The sequence below is a fragment of the Harpia harpyja genome, unplaced genomic scaffold (assembly GCF_026419915.1).
Source record: "Harpia harpyja isolate bHarHar1 unplaced genomic scaffold, bHarHar1 primary haplotype scaffold_224, whole genome shotgun sequence".
Taxonomy (NCBI): domain Eukaryota; kingdom Metazoa; phylum Chordata; class Aves; order Accipitriformes; family Accipitridae; genus Harpia; species Harpia harpyja.
This window is the reverse complement of record NW_026293223.1, coordinates 121,877-141,497: the sequence shown is the minus strand read 5'-3', so window position 1 is coordinate 141,497 and position 19,621 is coordinate 121,877. Positions and strand designations below refer to the sequence as shown.

The window sequence follows — 19,621 nt, the reverse complement described above, 5'->3', positions numbered from 1 at the left end:
TCCCCAGTGCCTCTCCCATACCCCCCAGCAACTCCCAGTCCCCCTGGGAAACCCCAGTACCCCCTAGGTACTCCCCCACTGCCTCCCAGTAACTCCCCAGTGCCTCCCCAGTGCCTCCCCAGCGCCTCTCCCATACCCCCCAGGACTCCCAGTCCCCCCCAGGAACTCCCAGTGCCCCCCAGGAACCCCCCTAGAACCCCCCACTTCCTCCCACTACCTCACCAGTACCTCCCAGTAACCCCCCAGTGCTTCCCCAGCACATCCCACGTACCCACCAGTAACCCCCCAGTGCTTCCCCAGCACATCCCACATACCTCCCAGTAACTCCAGTACCCCCCCAGGAACCTCCCAGAGCCCCCACTACCTCCCCAGTACCTCCCAGTGCCTCCCAGTAAGCCCCCAGTGCCCCCCCAGCGCCTCTCCCATACCCCCCAGCAACTCCCAGTCCCCCCCAGCAACTCCCAGTCCCCCCTAGCGACCCCCTACTTCCTCCCACTTCCTCCCACTACCTCACCAGTGCCTCCCAGTAATTCCCCAGTGCCTCCCCAGCGCCTCTCCCATACACCCAGTAACTCCCAGTGCCCCCAGGAAATCCCAGTGCCCCCCAGGAACCCCCTAGAACCCCCCACTTCCTCCCACTACCTCACCAGTGCCTCCCAGTACCCCCTCCAGGAACCCCCCAGAGCCCCCCACTTCCTCCCACTACCTCACCAGTACCTCCCAGTAACCCCCCAGTGCCTCCCCAGCACATCCCACAAACCTCCCAGTAACTCCCAGTACCCCCCCAGGAACCCCCCAGAGCCCCCACTACCTCCCCAGTACCTCCCAGTGCCTCCCAGTAACCCCCCAGTGCCTCCCCAGCGCCTCTCCCATACCCCCCAGCAACTCCCAGTCCCCCCCAGCGCCTCCCAGTCCCCCCTAGCGACCCCCCTACTTCCTCCACTTCCTCCCACTACCTCACCAGTGCCTCCCAGTAACCCCCCAGTGCCACCCCAGCACAAGGTCCCCTCTGTCCCCTCCCTTGGCTCGCGCCAGGGACCCACAGCGGCGCCTTTGTCCCGGGGGGGCGGGGCCAGGCGGGCCAAAGGGGGCGGGGCCAAGCCCTCAGGCCCCGCCCACCCCGCCCGCCCACCCCTCCGCTACGATCGGGAGCGCCGCAGCCGAGATTGGAAATTTGGGGGGGGGGGGCTGATTTTTTGGGGGGGGGGGCAGTTTGGGGGGGCAAATTTAGGGGGGGCAAATTTGGGGGGCAGTTTTTGGGGGGGCAGTTTTGGGCGGGGCAAATTTGGGGGGTTAATTTGGGGGAAATTTGGGGGGGCAGTTGTAGGGTTTTTTTGGGGGGGGTCAGGTTTAGGGGGGTATTTGGGGGGGTAGATTGGGAGGGGGGTAGATTTGGGGGGGTTGATTTGGGGGGGCAGTTTGGGGGGGGCAAATTTGGGGGGGCAAATTTGGGGGGGGCAGTTGTAGGGGTTTTTTGGGGGGGGTCAGTTTTAGGGGGGTATTTGGGGGAGTAGATTTGGGGGGGCAGATTTGAGGGGGGGCAGATTTGGGAGGGGGGGCAGATTTGGGGGGGCAGATTTGAGGGGGGGCAATTTGGGGGGGGCAGATTTGAGGGGGGGGCAGATTTAAAGGGGGGGGCATTTAGGAAGGGGAGGGGGTGCCCATGGAGGTGTGGGGGGGGTGCGGGGCCCCCCCGCTCCTGTTCCTTCTCTTACTGGGGGGACTGGGGGGAACTGGGGGGGTTATTCCGGGAGGGGGGGGCAGTTTTTTTTTTTGGGGGGGGGGGATGCCGGGGGGGCAAAAACTGTCCGGGGGGGTGCGACTGTGACCGAGAGGGGGCTCTTTGCCGGGGGGGGGCCGGGCTGCCCCGGGGGCTGCCCCCCCGCCTGGCTACGCTGTGAGTGACCCCCCCCCACCCATCACCCCCCCCCCCACCTTGGGGACCCCCCCCCACCCACTCGGGACCCCCCCCCACCCCATGGGACTGAACCCCCCCCCCCCATTGCCTGGGAAAGTCATGGGACCCCCCCCCCCCCGGGGCCCCCCCCCCACTCGCAACCCCCCCCTATGGGACCCCCCCCCCCACCCATGGGACCCCCCCCCCACCCATGGGACCCCCCCCACCCTTGGGACCCCCCCCGTGGGACCCCTCCGTGGGACCCCCCCCATGGGGACCCCCCCCCACCTCGCGCCCCCCCCCCTCAGGACCCCCCCCACCCCATGGGATTCCCCCCCCCAGAAGCCCCGCCCCCCGCCGTGGGCACCCCTGACGTCATCCCGGGAAGCCCCGCCCCCCTCCTCCTGCGCGGGAAGGGACTGGGACCAGTGCGGGGGTGGGACTGGGACGGGGGGGGGGGGGGGGGGGGAGGGGTTGGGGGGGGGAGTATGGGGCTGGTTTTTTCCCAGTTTAGCCCAGTTCGGGACTGGTTTAGCCCTGGTTTCTCCCAGTTTAGGAGTGGTTTGGGCTGGTTTCTCCCAGTTTGGTACTGGTTTAGCCCTGGTTTCTCCCAGTTTAGCCCAGTTCGGGACTGGTTTAGCCCTGGTTTCTCCCAGTTTAGGAGTGGTTTGGGCTGGTTTCTCCCAGTTTGGTACTGGTTTAGCCCTGGTTTCTCCCAGTTTAGCCCAGTTTGGGACTGGTTTAGCCCTGGTTTCTCCCAGTTTAGGAGTGGTTTGGGCTGGTTTCTCCCAGTTTGGTACTGGTTTAGCCCTGGTTTAGCCCTGGTTTATCCCAGTTTAGGACTGCATTGGCACAGTGTAGCTCAGTTTTGCCCCGCTTCTTCCCAGTTTAGACCAGTTCAGGATGGGTTTGGACCAGTTTGATCCTGGTCTCGCCCAGTTTAGCCCTGGTTTCTCCCAGTTCAGGACAGGTTTGGCCTGGTCTATCACTAGTTTGGCCCAGTTTAGCCCAGTTCAGGGCTGATTTGGCCCAGTTTAGTCTTGGTTTTGTCCAGTTTGTCTGAGTCTGGCACTGGTTTGGCCCAGTTCATCCCAGTTTAGCTCTCGTTTCTCCCAGTTTAGACTAGCTCAGGACTGGTTTGGCCCAGCTTGGCCCTGGTCTGTCCCAGTCTGTCACTGGTTTGGCCCAGCTTGGCCCAGTTTAGCTCTCGTTTCCCCCAGTTTAGCCCAGTTCAGGGCTGATCTGGCCCAGTTTGGTCTTGGTTTGGCCCAGTTTGTCTGAGTCTGGCACTGGTTTGGCCCAGTTCATCCCAGTTTAGCTCTCGTTTCTCCCAGTTTAGACTAGCTCAGGACTGGTTTGGCCCAGCTTGGCCCTGGTCTGTCCCAGTCTGTCACTGGTTTGGCCCAGTTTAGCTCTCATTTCCCCCAGTTTAGCCCAGTTCAGGGCTGATTTGGCCCAGTTTGGTCCAGTTTGTCTGAGTCTGGCACTGGTTTGGCCCAGTTCATCCCAGTTTAGCTCTCGTTTCTCCCAGTTTAGACTAGCTCAGGACTGGTTTGGCCCTGGTCTGTCCCAGTCTGTCACTGGTTTGGCCCAGCTTGGCCCAGTTTAGCTCTCGTTTCGCCCAGTTCAGGGCTGATCTGGCCCAGTTTGGTCCTGGTTTAGTCCAGTTTAGCCCAGTTCAGGGCTGATCTGGCCCAGTTTTGGTCCTGGTTTGGTCCAGTTTAGCCCAGTTCAGGGCTGATCTGGCCCAGTTTGGTCCTGGTTTAGTCCAGTTTAGCCCAGTTCAGGGCTGATCTGGCCCAGTTTGGTCCTGGTTTAGTCCAGTTTAGCCCAGTTCAGGGCTGATCTGGCCCAGTTTGGTCCTGGTTTGGTCCAGTTTAGCCCAGTTCAGGGCTGATCTGGCCCAGTTTGGTCCTGGTTTGGTCCAGTTTAGCCCAGTTCAGGGCTGATCTGGCCCAGTTTGGTCCTGGTTTGGTCCAGTTTAGCCCAGTTCGGGAACATTTTGTCCCAGTTTGGGGACATTTTGTCCTAGTTTAGCCCAATTTGGTCCTGCTCTCTCCCGGTTTAGCCCAGTTCAGAACTCTTTTTGTCCCAGTTTAGCCCAGTTCGACACCTGTTTTCCCCCAGCCTGGCCCAGTTTGGCCCAGTTTGGTCCCGTTTGCAGGTCCCTGGTGCGGTGGCACATCGATGTTCCTGGGCGAGGGCAGCTTCCGTGACACCCCGGCCCTGCAGCTGCTGTAAGGTCCCCAACATGTCCCCAAGGTCCCCACCCTGTCCCATCAGTGTCCCCAAGGTCCCCATGGTGTCCCCATGGTGTCCCCAAGGTCCCCCTGCCATCTCCAACGTGTCCCCAAGGTCCCCATGGTGTCCCCACCATGTCCCCGAGGTCCCCATGGTGTCCCCAAGGTCACCACGCCATCCCTACCGTGTCCCCAGGGTCCCCACCCTGTCCCATCAGTGTCCCCATGGTGTCCCCAAGGTCCCCCTGCCATCTCCAACGTGTCCCCAAGGTCCCCATGGTGTCCCCACCATGTCCCCGAGGTCCCCATGGTGTCTCCATGGTGTCCCCAACGTGTCCCCAAGGTCCCCATGGTGTCCCCAAGGTCCCCACGCCATCCCCACCGTGTCCCCAAGGTCCCCACCCTGTCCCATCAGTGTCCCCAAGGTCCCCATGGTGTCCCCATGGTGTCCCCATGGTGTCCCCAAGGTCCCCCTGCCATCTCCAATGTGTCCCCATGGTGTCCCCAAGGTCCCCATGGTGTCCCCACCATGTCCCCACCATGTCCCCAAGGTCCTCATGGTGTCCCCATGGTGTCCCCAAGGTCCCCATGCCACCCCCAGTGCATTCCTGAGGTCCCCATGCTGTCCCCATGCTGTCCCCAAGGTCCCCATGGTGTCCCCACCATGTCCCCGAGGTCCCCATGGTGTCCCCAAGGTCCCCATGCCACCCCCAGTGCATTCCTGAGGTCCCCATGGTGTCCCCATGGTGTCCCCAAGGTCCCCACGCCATCCCTACCGTGTCCCCAAGGTCCCCACCCTGTCCCATCAGTGTCCCCATGGTGTCCCCAAGGTCCCCATGGTGTCCCCAATGTGTCCCCAAGGTCCCCACCGTGTCCCAAGGTCCCCACCATGTCCCCAAGGTCCCCATGCCATCCCCAACGCGTCCCTGAGGTCCCCATGGTGTCCCCACCATGTCCCCATGGTGTCCCCACGCTGTCCCCAAGGTCACCATGGTGTCCCCAAGGTCCCCACGCCATTCCCAACGCGTCCCCGAGGTCCCCATGGTGTCCCCATGGTGTCCCCACGGTGTCCCCGAGGTCCCCGTGGTGTCCCCACGCCCCCCGATGGTGGCTCCAAGGGCGTCCTTCAGGTCCCCACGGTGTCCCCAAGGTCCCCGGGGGGTCCCCGAGGTGTCCCCGAAGTCCCCCGAGATGCTCCAGGGTGTCCCCAGGGGTGGCGGTGGGGTGTCCCCCCAGGTTGGTCACTGCTGGGCGCCTGGGGACCATCGGGGATGGGGCCTTTGCCGGGCTGGCGCTGCTGGAATACTTGTGAGTAGTACTGGGAGGCACTGGGAGGGGACTGGGAGGGGACTGGGAGGGGACTGGGAGGCACTGGGAAGCACTGGGAGGGGACTGGGAGGGGACTGGGAGGCACTGGGAAGCACTGGGAGGGGACTGGGAGGCACTGGGAGGGGACTGGGAGGGGACTGGGAGGGGACTGGGAGGCACTGGGAAGCACTGGGAGGGGACTGGGAGGGGACTGGGAGGCACTGGGAAGCACTGGGAGGGGACTGGGAGGCATTGGGAGGGGACTGGGAGGCACTAGGAGGCACTGGGAGGGGACTGGGAGGGGACTGAGAGGGGACTGGGAAGCACTGGGAGGCACTGGGAGGCACTGGGAGGGGACCGGGAGGCACTGGGAGGGGACTGGGAGGCACTGGGAGGCACTGGGAGGGGACTGGGAGGCACTAGGAGGCACTGGGAGGGGACTGGGAGGGGACTGGGAGGCACTGGGAGGGGACTGGGAGGGGACTGGGAGGGGACTGGGAAGCACTGGGAGGGGACTGGGAGGGGACTGGGAGGGGACTGGGAGGCACTGGGAGGGGACTGGGAGGCACTAGGAGGCACTGGGAGGGGACTGGGAGGGGACTGAGAGGGGACTGGGAAGCACTGGGAGGCACTGGGAGGCACTGGGAGGGGACCGGGAGGCACTGGGAGGGGACTGGGAGGCACTGGGAGGCACTGGGAGGGGACTGGGAGGCACTAGGAGGCACTGGGAGGGGACTGGGAGGGGACTGAGAGGCACTGGGAGGGGACTGGGAAGCACTGAGAGGGGACTGGGAGGCACTGGGAGGGGACTGGGAGGCACCGGGAGGGGACTGAGAGGGACTGGGAGGCACTGGGAGGCACTAGGGAGGGACTGTGGGGGCACTGGGCTGTACTGGGAGGCACTGGGAAGGGACTGAGAGGCAAGGGGGGCCACTGGGAGGGACCAGGAAGGGCACTGGGCTGTACTGGGAGACACTGGGGAGAGACTGGGTGGGCACTGGGAGGCACTGGGCTTTATTGGGAGGAGACTGGGGGGCACTGGGCTGTACTGGGAGAGGACTGGACGGGCACCTGGAAGGGACTGGGAGGCACTGGGAAGGGAGTGGTGGGCACTGGGAGGCACTGGGCTGTATTGGGAGGCGCTGGGAGAGGACTAGGAGGCACTGGGGAGGGACTGAGAGGGCACTGGGCTTTACTGGGAGGGACTGGGAGGCACTAGGGAGGGACTGCAGGGGACACTGGGGGACGCTGGGCTGTACTGGGAGGCACTGGGATGTACTGGAAGGCACTGGTGGGGGGGCTGGGAGGCACTAGGGAGCGATTGGAGGGGACACTGGGCTGTACTGGGAAAAACTGGGTGGGGGATGAGGGGTCACTGGGACTGGGGGGCACCAGAAGGGACACTGGCATGTACTGGGAGGCACTGAGGGCCACTGGGATTTACTGGGGGGCACTGGAAGGGACACTGGCATGTACTGGGAGGCACTGAGGGCCACTGGGTTTTACTGGGGGGCACTGGAATTGACACTGGCATGTACTGGGAGGGCCACCAGCGGGCACTGGAGTATACTGGGAGGCACTGAGGGCCACTGGGATTTACTGGGAGACACTGGAAGGGACACTGGCGTATACTGGGAGGCACTGAGGGCCACTGGGATTTACTGGGGGACGCTGGAAGGGACACTGGCGTATACTGGGAGGCACTGAGGGCCACTGGGATTTACTGGGGGATGCTGGAAGGGACACTGGCGTATACTGGGAGGCACTGAGGGCCACTGGGATTTAGTGGGGGACACTGGAAGTGACACTGGGGTGTACTGGGAGGCACTGAGGGCCACTGGGATTTACTGGGGGGCACTGGAATAGACACTGGGGTGTACTGGGAGGCACTGAGGGCCACTGGGATTTAATGGGGGGCACTGGAATGGACACTGGGGTGTACTGGGAGGCACTGAGGGCCACTGGGATATACTGGGGGGCACTGGAATGGACACTGGGGTGTACTGGGAGGCACTGAGGGCCACTGGGATTTACTGGGGGGCACTGGAATAGACACTGGGGTGTACTGGGAGGCACTGAGGGCCACTGGGATTTACTGGGAGACACTGGAAGGGACACTGGCGTATACTGGGAGGCACTGAGGGCCACTGGGATTTAGTGGGGGACACTGGAAGTGACACTGGCATGTACTGGGAGGGCCACCAGCGGGCACTGGAGTATACTGGGAGGCACTGAGGGCCACTGGGATTTACTGGGGGACACTGGAAGGGACACTGGCGTATACTGGGAGGCACTGAGGGCCACTGGGATTTACTGGGGGGCACTGGAATGGACACTGGCATGTACTGGGAGGCACTGAGGGCCACTGGGGGCCACTGGGATTTACTGGGAGGCCCTGGGAGGGCCACCAGCGGGCACTGGAGTATACTGGGAGGCACTGAGGGCCACTGGGATTTACTGGGGTGGCACTGGAAGGGACACTGGGGTGTACTGGGAGGCACTGGGGGCCACTGGGATTTACTGGGAGGCCCTGGGAGGGCCACCAGCAGGCACTGGAGTATACTGGGAGGCACTGAGGGCCACTGGGATTTACTGGGGGGCACTGGAATGGACACTGGGGTGTACTGGGAGGCACTGAGGGCCACTGGGATTTAATGGGGGACACCAGAAGGGACACTGGCGTGTACTGGGAGGCACTGAGGGCCACTGGGGGCCACTGGGATTTACTGGGAGGTCCTGGGAGGGCCACCAGCAGGCACTGGAGTATACTGGGAGGCACTGAGGGCCACTGGGATTTACTGGGGGGCACTGGAATGGACACTGGGGTGTACTGGGAGGCACTGAGGGCCACTGGGATTTACTGGGAGGCCCTGGGAGGGCCACCAGCAGGCACTGGAGTATACTGGGAGGCACTGAGGGCCACTGGGATTTACTGGGGGGCACTGGAATGGACACTGGGGTGTACTGGGAGGCACTGAGGGCCACTGGGATTTACTGGGAGGCCCTGGGAGGGCCACCAGCAGGCACTGGAGTATACTGGGAGGCACTGAGGGCCACTGGGATTTACTGGGGGGCACTGGAATGGACACTGGGGTGTACTGGGAGGCACTGAGGGCCACTGGGATTTAATGGGGGACACCGGAAGGGACACTGGCGTGTACTGGGAGGCACTGAGGGCCACTGGGGGCCACTGGGATTTACTGGGAGGTCCTGGGAGGGCCACCAGTGGGCACTGGAGTATACTGGGAGGCACTGAGGGCCACTGGGATTTACTGGGGGGCACTGGAATGGACACTGGGGTGTACTGGGAGGCACTGAGGGCCACTGGGATTTACTGGGAGGCCCTGGGAGGGCCACCAGCGGGCACTGGAGTATACTGGGAGGCACTGAGGGCCACTGGGATTTACTGGGGGGCACTGGAATGGACACTGGGGTGTACTGGGAGGCACTGAGGGCCACTGGGATTTACTGGGGGGCACTGGAATAGACACTGGGGTATACTGGGAGGCACTGAGGGCTACTGGGATTTACTGGGGGACACTGGAAGGGACACTGGTGTATACTGGGAGGCACTGGGGGCCACTGGGATTTACTGGGAGGCCCTGGAAGGGACACTGGCATGGACTGGGAGGGCCACCAGCAGGCACTGGAGTATACTGGGAGGCACTGAGGGCCACTGGGATTTACTGGGGGGCACTGGAATGGACACTGGCATGTACTGGGAGGCACTGAGGGCCACTGGGGGCCACTGGGATTTACTGGGAGGCCCTGGGAGGGCCACCAGCGGGCACTGGAGTATACTGGGAGGCACTGAGGGCCACTGGGATTTACTGGGGTGGCACTGGAAGGGACACTGGCATGTACTGGGAGGCACTGAGGGCCACTGGGATTTAGTGGGAGGCCCTGGGAGGCCCACCAGCGGGCACCGGTGTATACTGGGAGACACCAGGGGAGCCTGGGGAGGGCATGGGAGGTACTGGGGGGAAACTGGGGAGGGACTGGGCTGTACTGGGGGGATACTGGGGGCGGCAGCGGCGCTGGTGTCCCCAGGTTCATTGAGGACAATGAGGTGGGGACGATCGCCCCCACGGCGCTGCGGGGGCTCCGGGGGCTGCTCTACCTGTGAGTGACACTGGGACGCACTGGGACGCACTGGGACGCACTGGGAAGGCCCTTGGGGACTCTGGGGACACTGGGGATGCCCTTGGGGACACACTGGGGACACTGGGGATGCCCTTGGGGACACTGGGGACACACTGGGACACACTGGGGGACACTGGGGACACACTGGGGACACACTGGGACACACTGGGGACACTGGGGACACACTGGGGACACTGGGGATGCCCTTGGGGACACTGGGGACACACTGGGACACACCGGGGACACTGGGGATGCCCTTGGGGACACACTGGCGGCACACTGGGACACACTGGGGACACTGGGGATGCCCTTGGGGACTCTGGGGACACACTGGGACACACTGGGATGCACTGGGACGCACTGGGAAGGCCCTTGGGGACACTGGGGACACACTGGGACACACTGGGACACACTGGGAAGGCCCTTGGGGACACTGGGGACACACTGGGACACACTGGGACGCACTGGGACACACTGGGGACACTGGGGACACACTGGGGACATCCTAGGGACACACTGGAGACACTGGGGATGCCCTTGGGGACACTGGGGACACACTGGGACACACTGGGGACACTGGGGATGCCCTTGGGGACACTGGGGACACACTGGGACACACTGGGGACACTGGGGATGCCCTTGGGGACACTGGGAACACACTGGGGACACACTGGGACACACTGGGGACACTGGGGATGCCCTTGGGGACACTGGGGACACACTGGGACACACTGGGGACACTGGGGATGCCCTTGGGGACACTGGGAACACACTGGGGACACACTGGGACACACTGGGACACACTGGGGACACTGGGGATGCCCTTGGGGACACTGGGGACACACTGGGACACACTGGGGACACCTCGGGGACACGATGGGCCACCTTTGCCATACTGGGGACAGCTGGGGACACACTGGGACACCTTGGGGATGCTGGGGACAGCCTGGGGACATGCTGGGGACACTGGGGATGCCCTTGGGGACACTGGGAACACACTGGGACACACTGGGGACACTGGGGATGCCCTTGGGGACACTGGGAACACACTGGGGGGACACTGGGGATGCCCTTGGGGACACTGGGGACACACTGGGACACACTGGGGACACTGGGGATGCCCTTGGGGGCAGTGGGGACACACTGGGAACACCCTAGGGACACACTGGGGACACTGGGGATGTCCTTGGGGACAGTGGGGACACACTGGGACACACTGGGGACACTGGGGATGCCCTTGGGGACACTGGGAACACACTGGGGGCACACTGGGACACACTGGGGACACTGGGGATGCCCTTGAGGACACTGGGGGCACATTGGGGACACTGGGGATGCCCTTGGGGACACTGGGGATGCACTGGGGACACACTGGGACACACTGGGGCCACCTTGGGGCCACCCCAGGGCCATCCCTAGGGACACCTCGGGGCCACCTTTGCCATACTGGGGACAGCTGGGGAGACACTGGGACACCTCGGGGATGCTGGGGACAGCCTGGGGACATGCTGGGGACACGCTGGGGACACTGGGAATGCCCTTGGGGACACTGGGGACACACTGGGACACACTGGGGACACTGGGGATGCCCTTGGGGACACTGGGGACACACTGGGGACACTAGGGATGCTCTTGGGGACACTGGGAACACCTGGGACTCACTGGGGACACCCTCGGGACACTGGGGATGCCCTTGGGGACACTGGGAACACACTGGGACACACTGGGGACACTGGGGATGCCCTTGGGGACACTGGGAACACCCTGGGGGACACTGGGGACACTGGGGATGCCCCTGGGGACACTGGGGACACACTGGGACACACTGGGGACACTGGGGATGCCCCTGGGGACACTGGGGACACACTGGGACACACTGGGGACACTGGGGATGCCCCTGGGGACACTGGGGACACACTGGGACACACTGGGGACACTGGGGATGCCCCTGGGGACACTGGGGACACACTGGGACACACTGGGGACACTGGGGATGCCCCTGGGGACACTGGGGACACACTGAGACACACTGGGGACACTGGGGATGCCCTTGGGGACACTGGGGACACCCTGGGGCCACCTTGGGGCCACCCCTAGAGACACCTCGGGGCCACCGGGGCCACCTTTGCCATACTGGGGACAGCTGGGGAGACACTGGGACACCTCGGGGACGCTGGGGACAGCCTGGGGGACCCCCATGGGACCCCCCCTCCCCCGTGTCCCCGTGTCCCCATGTCCCCGTGTCCCCGTGTCCCCGTGTCCCCGCAGGAGCCTGGCCAACAACCGCCTGGAGACGCTGCCCCGGGGTCTCTTCCAGGGGCTGGAGACGTTGACCCAGCTGTGGGTGACACGGGGGGGTGGCAGGGGGGGACAAGGGACACGGAGGGATGGGGGGGGGACGTAGGGGATGAGGGGACTTGGGGACATGGGGGGGACGCGGGGATGTGGGGACGTGGAGGGACGTGGGGACGTGGGGACATGGGGGACATGGGGACATGGGGACATGGGGGGACATTGGGGGGACATGGGGACACAGGGGGACATGGGGACATGGGGGACATTGAGGACATGGGGGGACACAGGGACATGGGGGACGTGGAGAATGGGGAGACATGGAGGACTTGGGGCAATGGGGGGACATTGGGGACATGGGGACACAGGGGGACATGGAGGACTTGGGGACATTGGGGACATTGGGGACATGGAGGGACATTGGGGGGACATGGGGACACAGGGGGACATGGGGGGACATTGGGGTCATGAAGGACTTGGGGACATTTGGGACATGGAGAACAGGGGGACATGGAGGACTTGGGGCGATGGGGGGACATTGGGGACATGGGGACATGGGGGGACATGGGGGGACATTGGGGTCATGAAGGACTTGGGGACATTTGGGACATGGAGAACGGGGGGACATGGAGGACTTGGGGGGACATTGGGGGGACATGGGGACACAGGGGGACATGGGGGGACATTGGGGGCATGGGTGACATGGAGAACATGGGGACATGGGGGGACATATGGATGTGGGGGGACATGGGGGGACATGGAGGACTTGGGGACATGGGGGGACATTGGGGTCATGAAGGACTTGGGGACATTTGGGACATGGAGAACGTGGGGACGTGGGGGGACATTGGGGACATGGAGGACTTGGGGACATGGGGGGACATTGGGGGGCACGGGGGGACATGGGTGACACCGCAGCGGGCACAAGCCTTTACTGGGAGCCCCTAGGACGTTACTGGGAGGAACTGGAGAGAGCCACAGCGGGGGGGGGGGAACCCCAGGCACCCAACTGAGGGTGCTGGGGTGGGGGGGGGGACCCCAGGCACCCAACTGAGGGTGCTGGGGTGGGGGGGGGGACACCAGGCACCCAACTGAGGGTGCTGGGGTGGGGGGGGGGGGACACCAGGCACCCAACTGAGGGTGCTGGGGTGGGGGGGGGACCCCCCAGGCACCCAACTGAGGGTGCTGGGGTGGGGGGGGGGACACAGGGACCTGCGGGGGAACCCCTTCCAGTGCGACTGTCGCCTGCGCTGGCTGATCAGCTGGTTGGGCAGCGTGCCCCCCCCCGGAGAATTGGGGCGCTGCCGGGGACCCCCCCACCGCCAAGGGACCCCCCTGGCCCAGCTTCAAGCCCGCGACTTCCACTGCCTCGTCTCCGGTACGGCCCGCGGGTCGGGGTGTCGGGGTGCCCCCCCCCCCCGAAGAGCTGGGTGCCACTCCCATCCCAAAGATCTGGGTGCCCCCCCCTCCCCAGTTCCGAATATCTAGGTGTCCCCCCCCAGTCCCAAACGCCTGGGTCCCCCCCATCCTGGACACTTGGGTGCACCCCCATCCCGAATATCTGGGTCCCCCCCCATCCCAAATATCTGGGTGCCCCCCCAGTCCCAAATATCTGGGTGCCCCCCCAGTCTCAGACACCTGGATCCCCCCAACCCCGAATATCTGGGTGCCCCCCCAGTCCCAGACATCTGGGTGCCCCCCCATCACGAATATCTGGATCCCCCCCAACCCCAAATATCTGGGTGCCCCCCCAGTCCCAGACATCTGGGTGCCCCCCCATCCCGAATATCTGGGTCCCCCCCCCCCCAGTCCTAGACATCTGGATCCCCCCAACCCCAAATATCTGGGTGCCCCCCCAGTCCCAGACACTTGGGTGCCCCCCAGTCCCAAATATCTGGGTGCCCCCCCAGTCCCAGACACCTGGACCCCCCCCAACCCCAAATATCTGGGTGCCCCCCCCATCCCGAATATCTGGGTCCCCCCACCCAGTCCCGCTCACCTGGGTCCCCCGCCCTGTGTGCACGTGTGGGTGGGTGGGTGGGGGTGTCATGGGGGGGGGGGGACACGACACCCCCAGGCATCCGGGAGCTGATGGGGGGCCGGGGGGGGGGGGTGTCCCCCCCACAGAGCTGCGCCCCTTCCAGTCGTTGCCCTTCTCCTCGCTGGCGGCCGAGCCCTTCGCCCTGGGGGGGCACCCAGGGGTGGCCCTGGCCCAACCCTTCGCCGGCGCCTGCGCCCTCTTGGAGTGGGACCAGTTGGCCGGGCGCTTCCGGGCCCCCACCATCATCAACGGTGAGTCCCCGTACCCCCCAAAACACGCCCCCCCCGGTATGGAGACACCCCTAAAAAGATTTGGGAGGGAGTCCAAAAACGGTCAGGGAGGGGGCCAGAAAGGAGCTGAAAGACTTCAAAAATGGGCTGAGGAACCTCAAAAATGGGCTGAGGAACCTCAAAAAATAGCCCGGAGGTCCTCAAAAATGCCCTTGGGGACTCAAAACCCATGTTATCACCCCAAAAATGGCCTGGAGGACCCCCAAACTGGTCTGAGGAACCTCAAAAATGACCTGGAGAACCCCCAAAATGGTCTGAGGAACCTCCAAAATGGGCTGAGGAACCTCCAAAATGGCCAGGGATGGGGGTAAATGTTCTGAGGAACCTCAAAAAATAGCCCGGAGGTCCTCAAAAATGCCCTTGGGGACTCAAAACCCATGTTATCACCCCAAAAATGGCCTGGAGGACCCCCAAAATGGTCTGAGGAACCTCAAAAATGTTCTGAGGAACCTCAAAAAATGGCCCAGAGGTCCTCAAAAGTGCCCTTGGGGACTCAAAACCCATGTTATCACCCCAAAAATGGCCTGGAGAACCCCCAAAATGGTCTGAGGAACCTCAAAATGGTCTGAGGAACCTCAAAATGTTCTGAGGAACCTCCAAAATGTTCTGAGGAACCTCCAAAATGGTCTGAGGAACCTCAAAAAATGGTCTGAGGAACGTCAAAATGGCTTGGAGGACCCCCAAAATGTTCTGAGGAACCTCAAAATATGCCCTGGAAGATCCCAAAAATGGTCTGAGGAACCTCAAAATGGTCTGAGGAACCTCAAATATGGTCTGAGGAACATCAAAATGGTCTGAGGAACCTCAAAATGGTCTGAGGAACCTCAAAAAATGGTCTGAGGAACCTCAAAATGGTCTGAGGAACCTCAAATATGGTCTGAGGAACGTCAAAATGGTCTGAGGAACCTCAAATATGGTCTGAGGAACGTCAAAATGTTCTGAGGAACCTCCAAAATGGTCTGAGGAACCTCAAAATGTTCTGAGGAACCTCAAAAATGGTCTGAGGAACCTCAAAAAATGGCCTGGAGGTCCTCAAAAATGCCCTTGGGAACTCAAAACCCATGCTATCACCCCAAAATGGAGTGAAGAACCCCCAAAATGTTCTGAGGAACCTCCAAAATGGTCTGAGGAACCTCAAAAAATGGTCTGAGGAACCTCAAAAAATGACCCTGAGGAACGTCAAAATGATCTGAGGAACCTCAAAATGTTCTGAGGAACCTCAAAAAATGGTCTGAGGAACCTCAAAATGTTCTGAGGAACCTCAAAATGGTCTGAGGAACCTCAAAGTGGTCTGAGGAACCTCAAAATGGTCTGAGGAACCTCCAAAAATGGTCTGAGGAACCTCAAAATGGTCTGAGGAACCTCAAAAAATGGCCTGGAGGTCCTCAAAAATGCCCTTGGGAACTCAAAACCCATGCTATCACCCCAAAATGGAGTGAAGAACCCCCAAAATGTTCTGAGGAACCTCCAAAATGGTCTGAGGAACCTCAAAAAATGGTCTGAGGAACGTCAAAATGGCTTGGAGGACCCCCAAAATGTTCTGAGGAACCTCAAAATATGCCCTGGAAGATCCCAAAAATGGTCTGAGGAACCTCAAAATGGTCTGAGGAACCTCAAATATGGTCTGAGGAACATCAAAATGTTCTGAGGAACCTCAAAATGGTCTGAGGAACCTCAAAAAATGGTCTGAGGAACCTCAAAATGGTCTGAGGAACCTCAAATATGGTCTGAGGAACCTCAAAATGTTCTGAGGAACCTCAAAAAATGGTCTGAGGAACCTCAAATATGGTCTGAGGAACGTCAAAATGGTCTGAGGAACCTCAAATATGGTCTGAGGAACCTCAAAATGGTCTGAGGAACCTCAAAAAATGGTCTGAGGAACCTCAAAATGGTCTGAGGAACCTCAAATATGGTCTGAGGAACGTCAAAATGGTCTGAGGAACCTCAAATATGGTCTGAGGAACCTCAAAATGTTCTGAGGAACCTCAAAAAATGGTCTGAGGAACCTCAAAATGGTCTGAGGAACCTCAAAATGTTCTGAGGAACCTCCCCAAATGCCGCCCCCCCCCCCAAATGCCCCTTCCCTAACGCGTCCCCCCCCGTCCTTGTCCCCACAGGCTCGTCACCGGTGGCCTGCCACCCCCTGCAGCTGGGGGGGGCCTTGGTTGTGGTGGTGGCCCAACTGGGCGGCGGTTCGGCCGTCTGGCGCCGAGCCGGCGGTCCCGGCGGTCGTTTCGTCCGGTTGCAGGCGTTGGGCAACGGTCGTTTACGACGTCCCCACGCGGTGGCCAGCGCCCGGCTGGGAGGTCACTGGTACCTGGGCGTGGCCGATAGCTCCAAGGGTGGCACCAGCACCCTCTTCCGTTGGGGGGGGCGAGGATTTTACCCCCACCAAGCTCTCCGGCCGTGGCACCGGGACACCCACCTGGAATTTTTGGAGTTGGGCGGTCGACCGGCGTTGGTGGTCTGCAGCGGCACGCGGAGACCCTTGGTCTACCGGTGGAGCGGGGGGGTCTTCGCCCCCCACACCGACATCCCCCACGTCCCCGACGTCTACGCCGCCAAGCACTTCCGGCTGTGGGGTCACGTCTTCCTCTGCTTGACCCGGTTCCTGGGCGACGCCAAGGTGAGGGGCGGGGCCCGGGCGGGGCGGGTCTGGCGGCATCCCGTGGTCACGGGGGGGCCACCAGGCTCACGGGTCCGTGGGGGTCGTCGCACGTTCGTTGGGGGTCTCTCACCGTCACGTGGTCACGGGGGGCCACCACCATCACGTGACTGTTGGGGTCCATCGTCATCACGTGGTCATGGGGGGCCACCAGCATCGTGGGTCCATGGGGGTCACCGCCACCCAACCCAACCCTTCCCATCATGACTACAACCCAACCAACCCTTTTGAAGACGTCCACCACCCAACCCAACCCTTCCCACCATGATCGAACCCAACCAACCCCTTCCAAGACACCCACCACCCAACCCAACCCTTCCCATGATGATCGCAACCCAACCAACCCTTTTGAAGACGTCCACCACCCAACCCAACCCTTCCCATGATGACTACAACCCAACCAACCCTCTTGAAGACTCCCACCACCCAACCCAACCAACCCTTTTGAAGACGTCCACCACCCAACCCAACCCTTCCCACCATGATCGAACCCAACCAACCCTTTCCAAGACACCCACCACCCAACCCAACCCTTCCCACGATGACTACAACCCAACCAACGCCTTTCAAGACGCCCACCACCCAACCCAACCCTTCCCACCATGATCGCAACCCAACCAAAGCTTTTCAAGACATCTACCACCCAACCCAACCCTTCCCATCATGACTACAACCCAACCAACCCTCTTCAAGACGTCCGCCACCCAACCCAACCCTTCCCATGATGACTACAACCCAACCAACCCTCTTGAAGACTCCCACCACCCAACCCAACCCGTTCCACCATGATCACAACCCAACCAACCCTCTTCAAGACGTCCACCACCCAACCCAACCCTTCCCATCATGATCGAACCCAACCAACCCCTTCCAAGACACCCACCACCCAACCCAACCCTTCCCACGATGACTACAACCCAACCAACCCTTTTCAAGACGTCCACCACCCAACCCAACCCTTCCCATGATGACTACAACCCAACCAACGTTTTTCAAGACACCCACCACCCAACCCAACCCTTCCCATCATGATCGCAACCCAACCAAGCCTCTTCAAGACACCCACCACCCAACCCAACCCTTCACATGATGATCGCAACCCAACCAACCCTTTTGAAGACGTCCACCACCCAACCCAACCCTTCCCATCATGATCGAACCCAACCAACCCCTTCCAAGACACCCACCACCCAACCCAACCCTTCCCACGATGATCGCAACCCAACCAACCCTTTTGAAGATGTCCACCACCCAACCCAACCCTTCCCACCATGATCACAACACAACCAAAGCTTTTCAAGACGTCTACCACCCAACCCAACCCTTCCCATGATGATCACAACCCAACCAACCCTCTTCAAGACACCCGCCACCCAACCCAACCCTTCCCATCATGATCGCAACCCAACCAACCCTTTTGAAGACGTCCACCACCCAACCCAACCCTTCCCACCACGATCACAACCCAACCAACCCTTTTGAAGACACCCACCACCCAACCCAACCCTTCCCATGATGACTACAACCCAACCAACCCTTTTCAAGACACCCACCACCCAACCCAACCCTTCCCATCATGATCACAACCCAACCAACCCTTTGAAGACGTCCACCACCCAACCCAACCCTTCACATGATGATCGCAACCCAACCAACCCTTTTGAAGACGTCCACCACCCAACCCAACCCTTCCCATCATGATCGAACCCAACCAACCCCTTCCAAGACACCCACCACCCAACCCAACCCTTCCCACGATGATCGCAACCCAACCAACCCTTTTGAAGATGTCCACCACCCAACCCAACCCTTCCCACCATGATCACAACACAACCAAAGCTTTTCAAGACGTCTACCACCCAACCCAACCCTTCCCATGATGATCACAACCCAACCAACCCTCTTCAAGACACCCGCCACCCAACCCAACCCTTCCCATCATGATCGCAACCCAACCAACCCTTTTGAAGACGTCCACCACCCAACCCAACCCTTCCCACCACGATCACAACCCAACCAACCCTTTTGAAGACACCCACCACCCAACCCAACCCTTCCCACCATGATCACAACCCAACCAAAGCTTTTCAAGATGTCTACCACCCAACCCAACCCTTCCCACGATGACTACAACCCAACCAACCCTCTTCAAGACGTCCACCACCCAACCCAACCCTTCCCATCATGATCACAACCCAACCAACCCTTTTGAAGACGTCCACCACCCAACCCAACCCTTTCCACGATGACTACAACCCAACCAACTCTCTTCAAGACGCCCACCACCCAACCCAACCCTTCCCATCATGGCCACCCCCCAACCTTCACCTTCCTGTCCTGCCCGCCCCCCCACGCCAACCCTTCCCATGGTTCTTTGCGTCCAGGTGATGCGTTGGGAAGGTTCCATGTTCCGGGAGGTGCAGCAGGTGCCGGCGCGGGGTTCGATGGTCTTCCAACCGTTGGCGTTGGCCGGACAACGCTACGTGATCTTGGGCAACGACTACGCCCCCAGCCGCGTCTACCGCCTGGGTGCCGGCGGCCATCTTGAACCCACCCAGGAGCTTTTGGCCGCCACGCCCCGTGCCTTCGCCCCTCTGTCCCTCGGTCATCGTCATTTTCTGGTGGCCTCCAGTTTCAAAGGGGCCACCCAGATCTACCGGCACGTCACCGTCGACTTGGGCTCTTGAGTTGACGCCCAAGCGGCACGTCGCGGTGGAGCCGGGGCCTCGAAGGACGCGGGGACGT

General features: G+C 61.7%; 1 protein-coding gene across 1 annotated transcript; it reads left to right on the top strand.

Annotated features, from left to right (window-relative positions):
• Positions 1-1,797: 1,797 nt before the first annotated feature.
• Positions 1,798-19,603, top strand: LOC128138281 (leucine-rich repeat LGI family member 4-like). Its single transcript, XM_052779576.1, has 9 exons — positions 1,798-1,897; positions 4,062-4,134; positions 5,374-5,445; positions 9,496-9,567; positions 11,857-11,928; positions 13,089-13,258; positions 14,008-14,172; positions 16,329-16,837; positions 19,261-19,603. The coding sequence occupies exons 2-9, from the start codon at positions 4,085-4,087 to the stop codon at positions 19,561-19,563; spliced, it is 1,413 nt and encodes a 470-aa protein (XP_052635536.1). The 5' UTR covers positions 1,798-1,897; positions 4,062-4,084; the 3' UTR covers positions 19,564-19,603.
• The last annotated feature ends 18 nt before the right edge of the window (positions 19,604-19,621 follow it).

Coding starts and splice junctions, on each gene's coding strand:
- LOC128138281 (XM_052779576.1), top strand. CDS start 4,085: ATGTTCCTGGGCGAGGGCAGCTTCCGTGACACCCCGGCCCTGCAGCTG. Junction 11,929..13,088: donor CTGGAGACGTTGACCCAGCT/GTGGGTGACACG, acceptor GGGGGGACACAG/GGACCTGCGGGGGAACCCCT. Junction 16,838..19,260: donor GGTTCCTGGGCGACGCCAAG/GTGAGGGGCGGG, acceptor CTTTGCGTCCAG/GTGATGCGTTGGGAAGGTTC.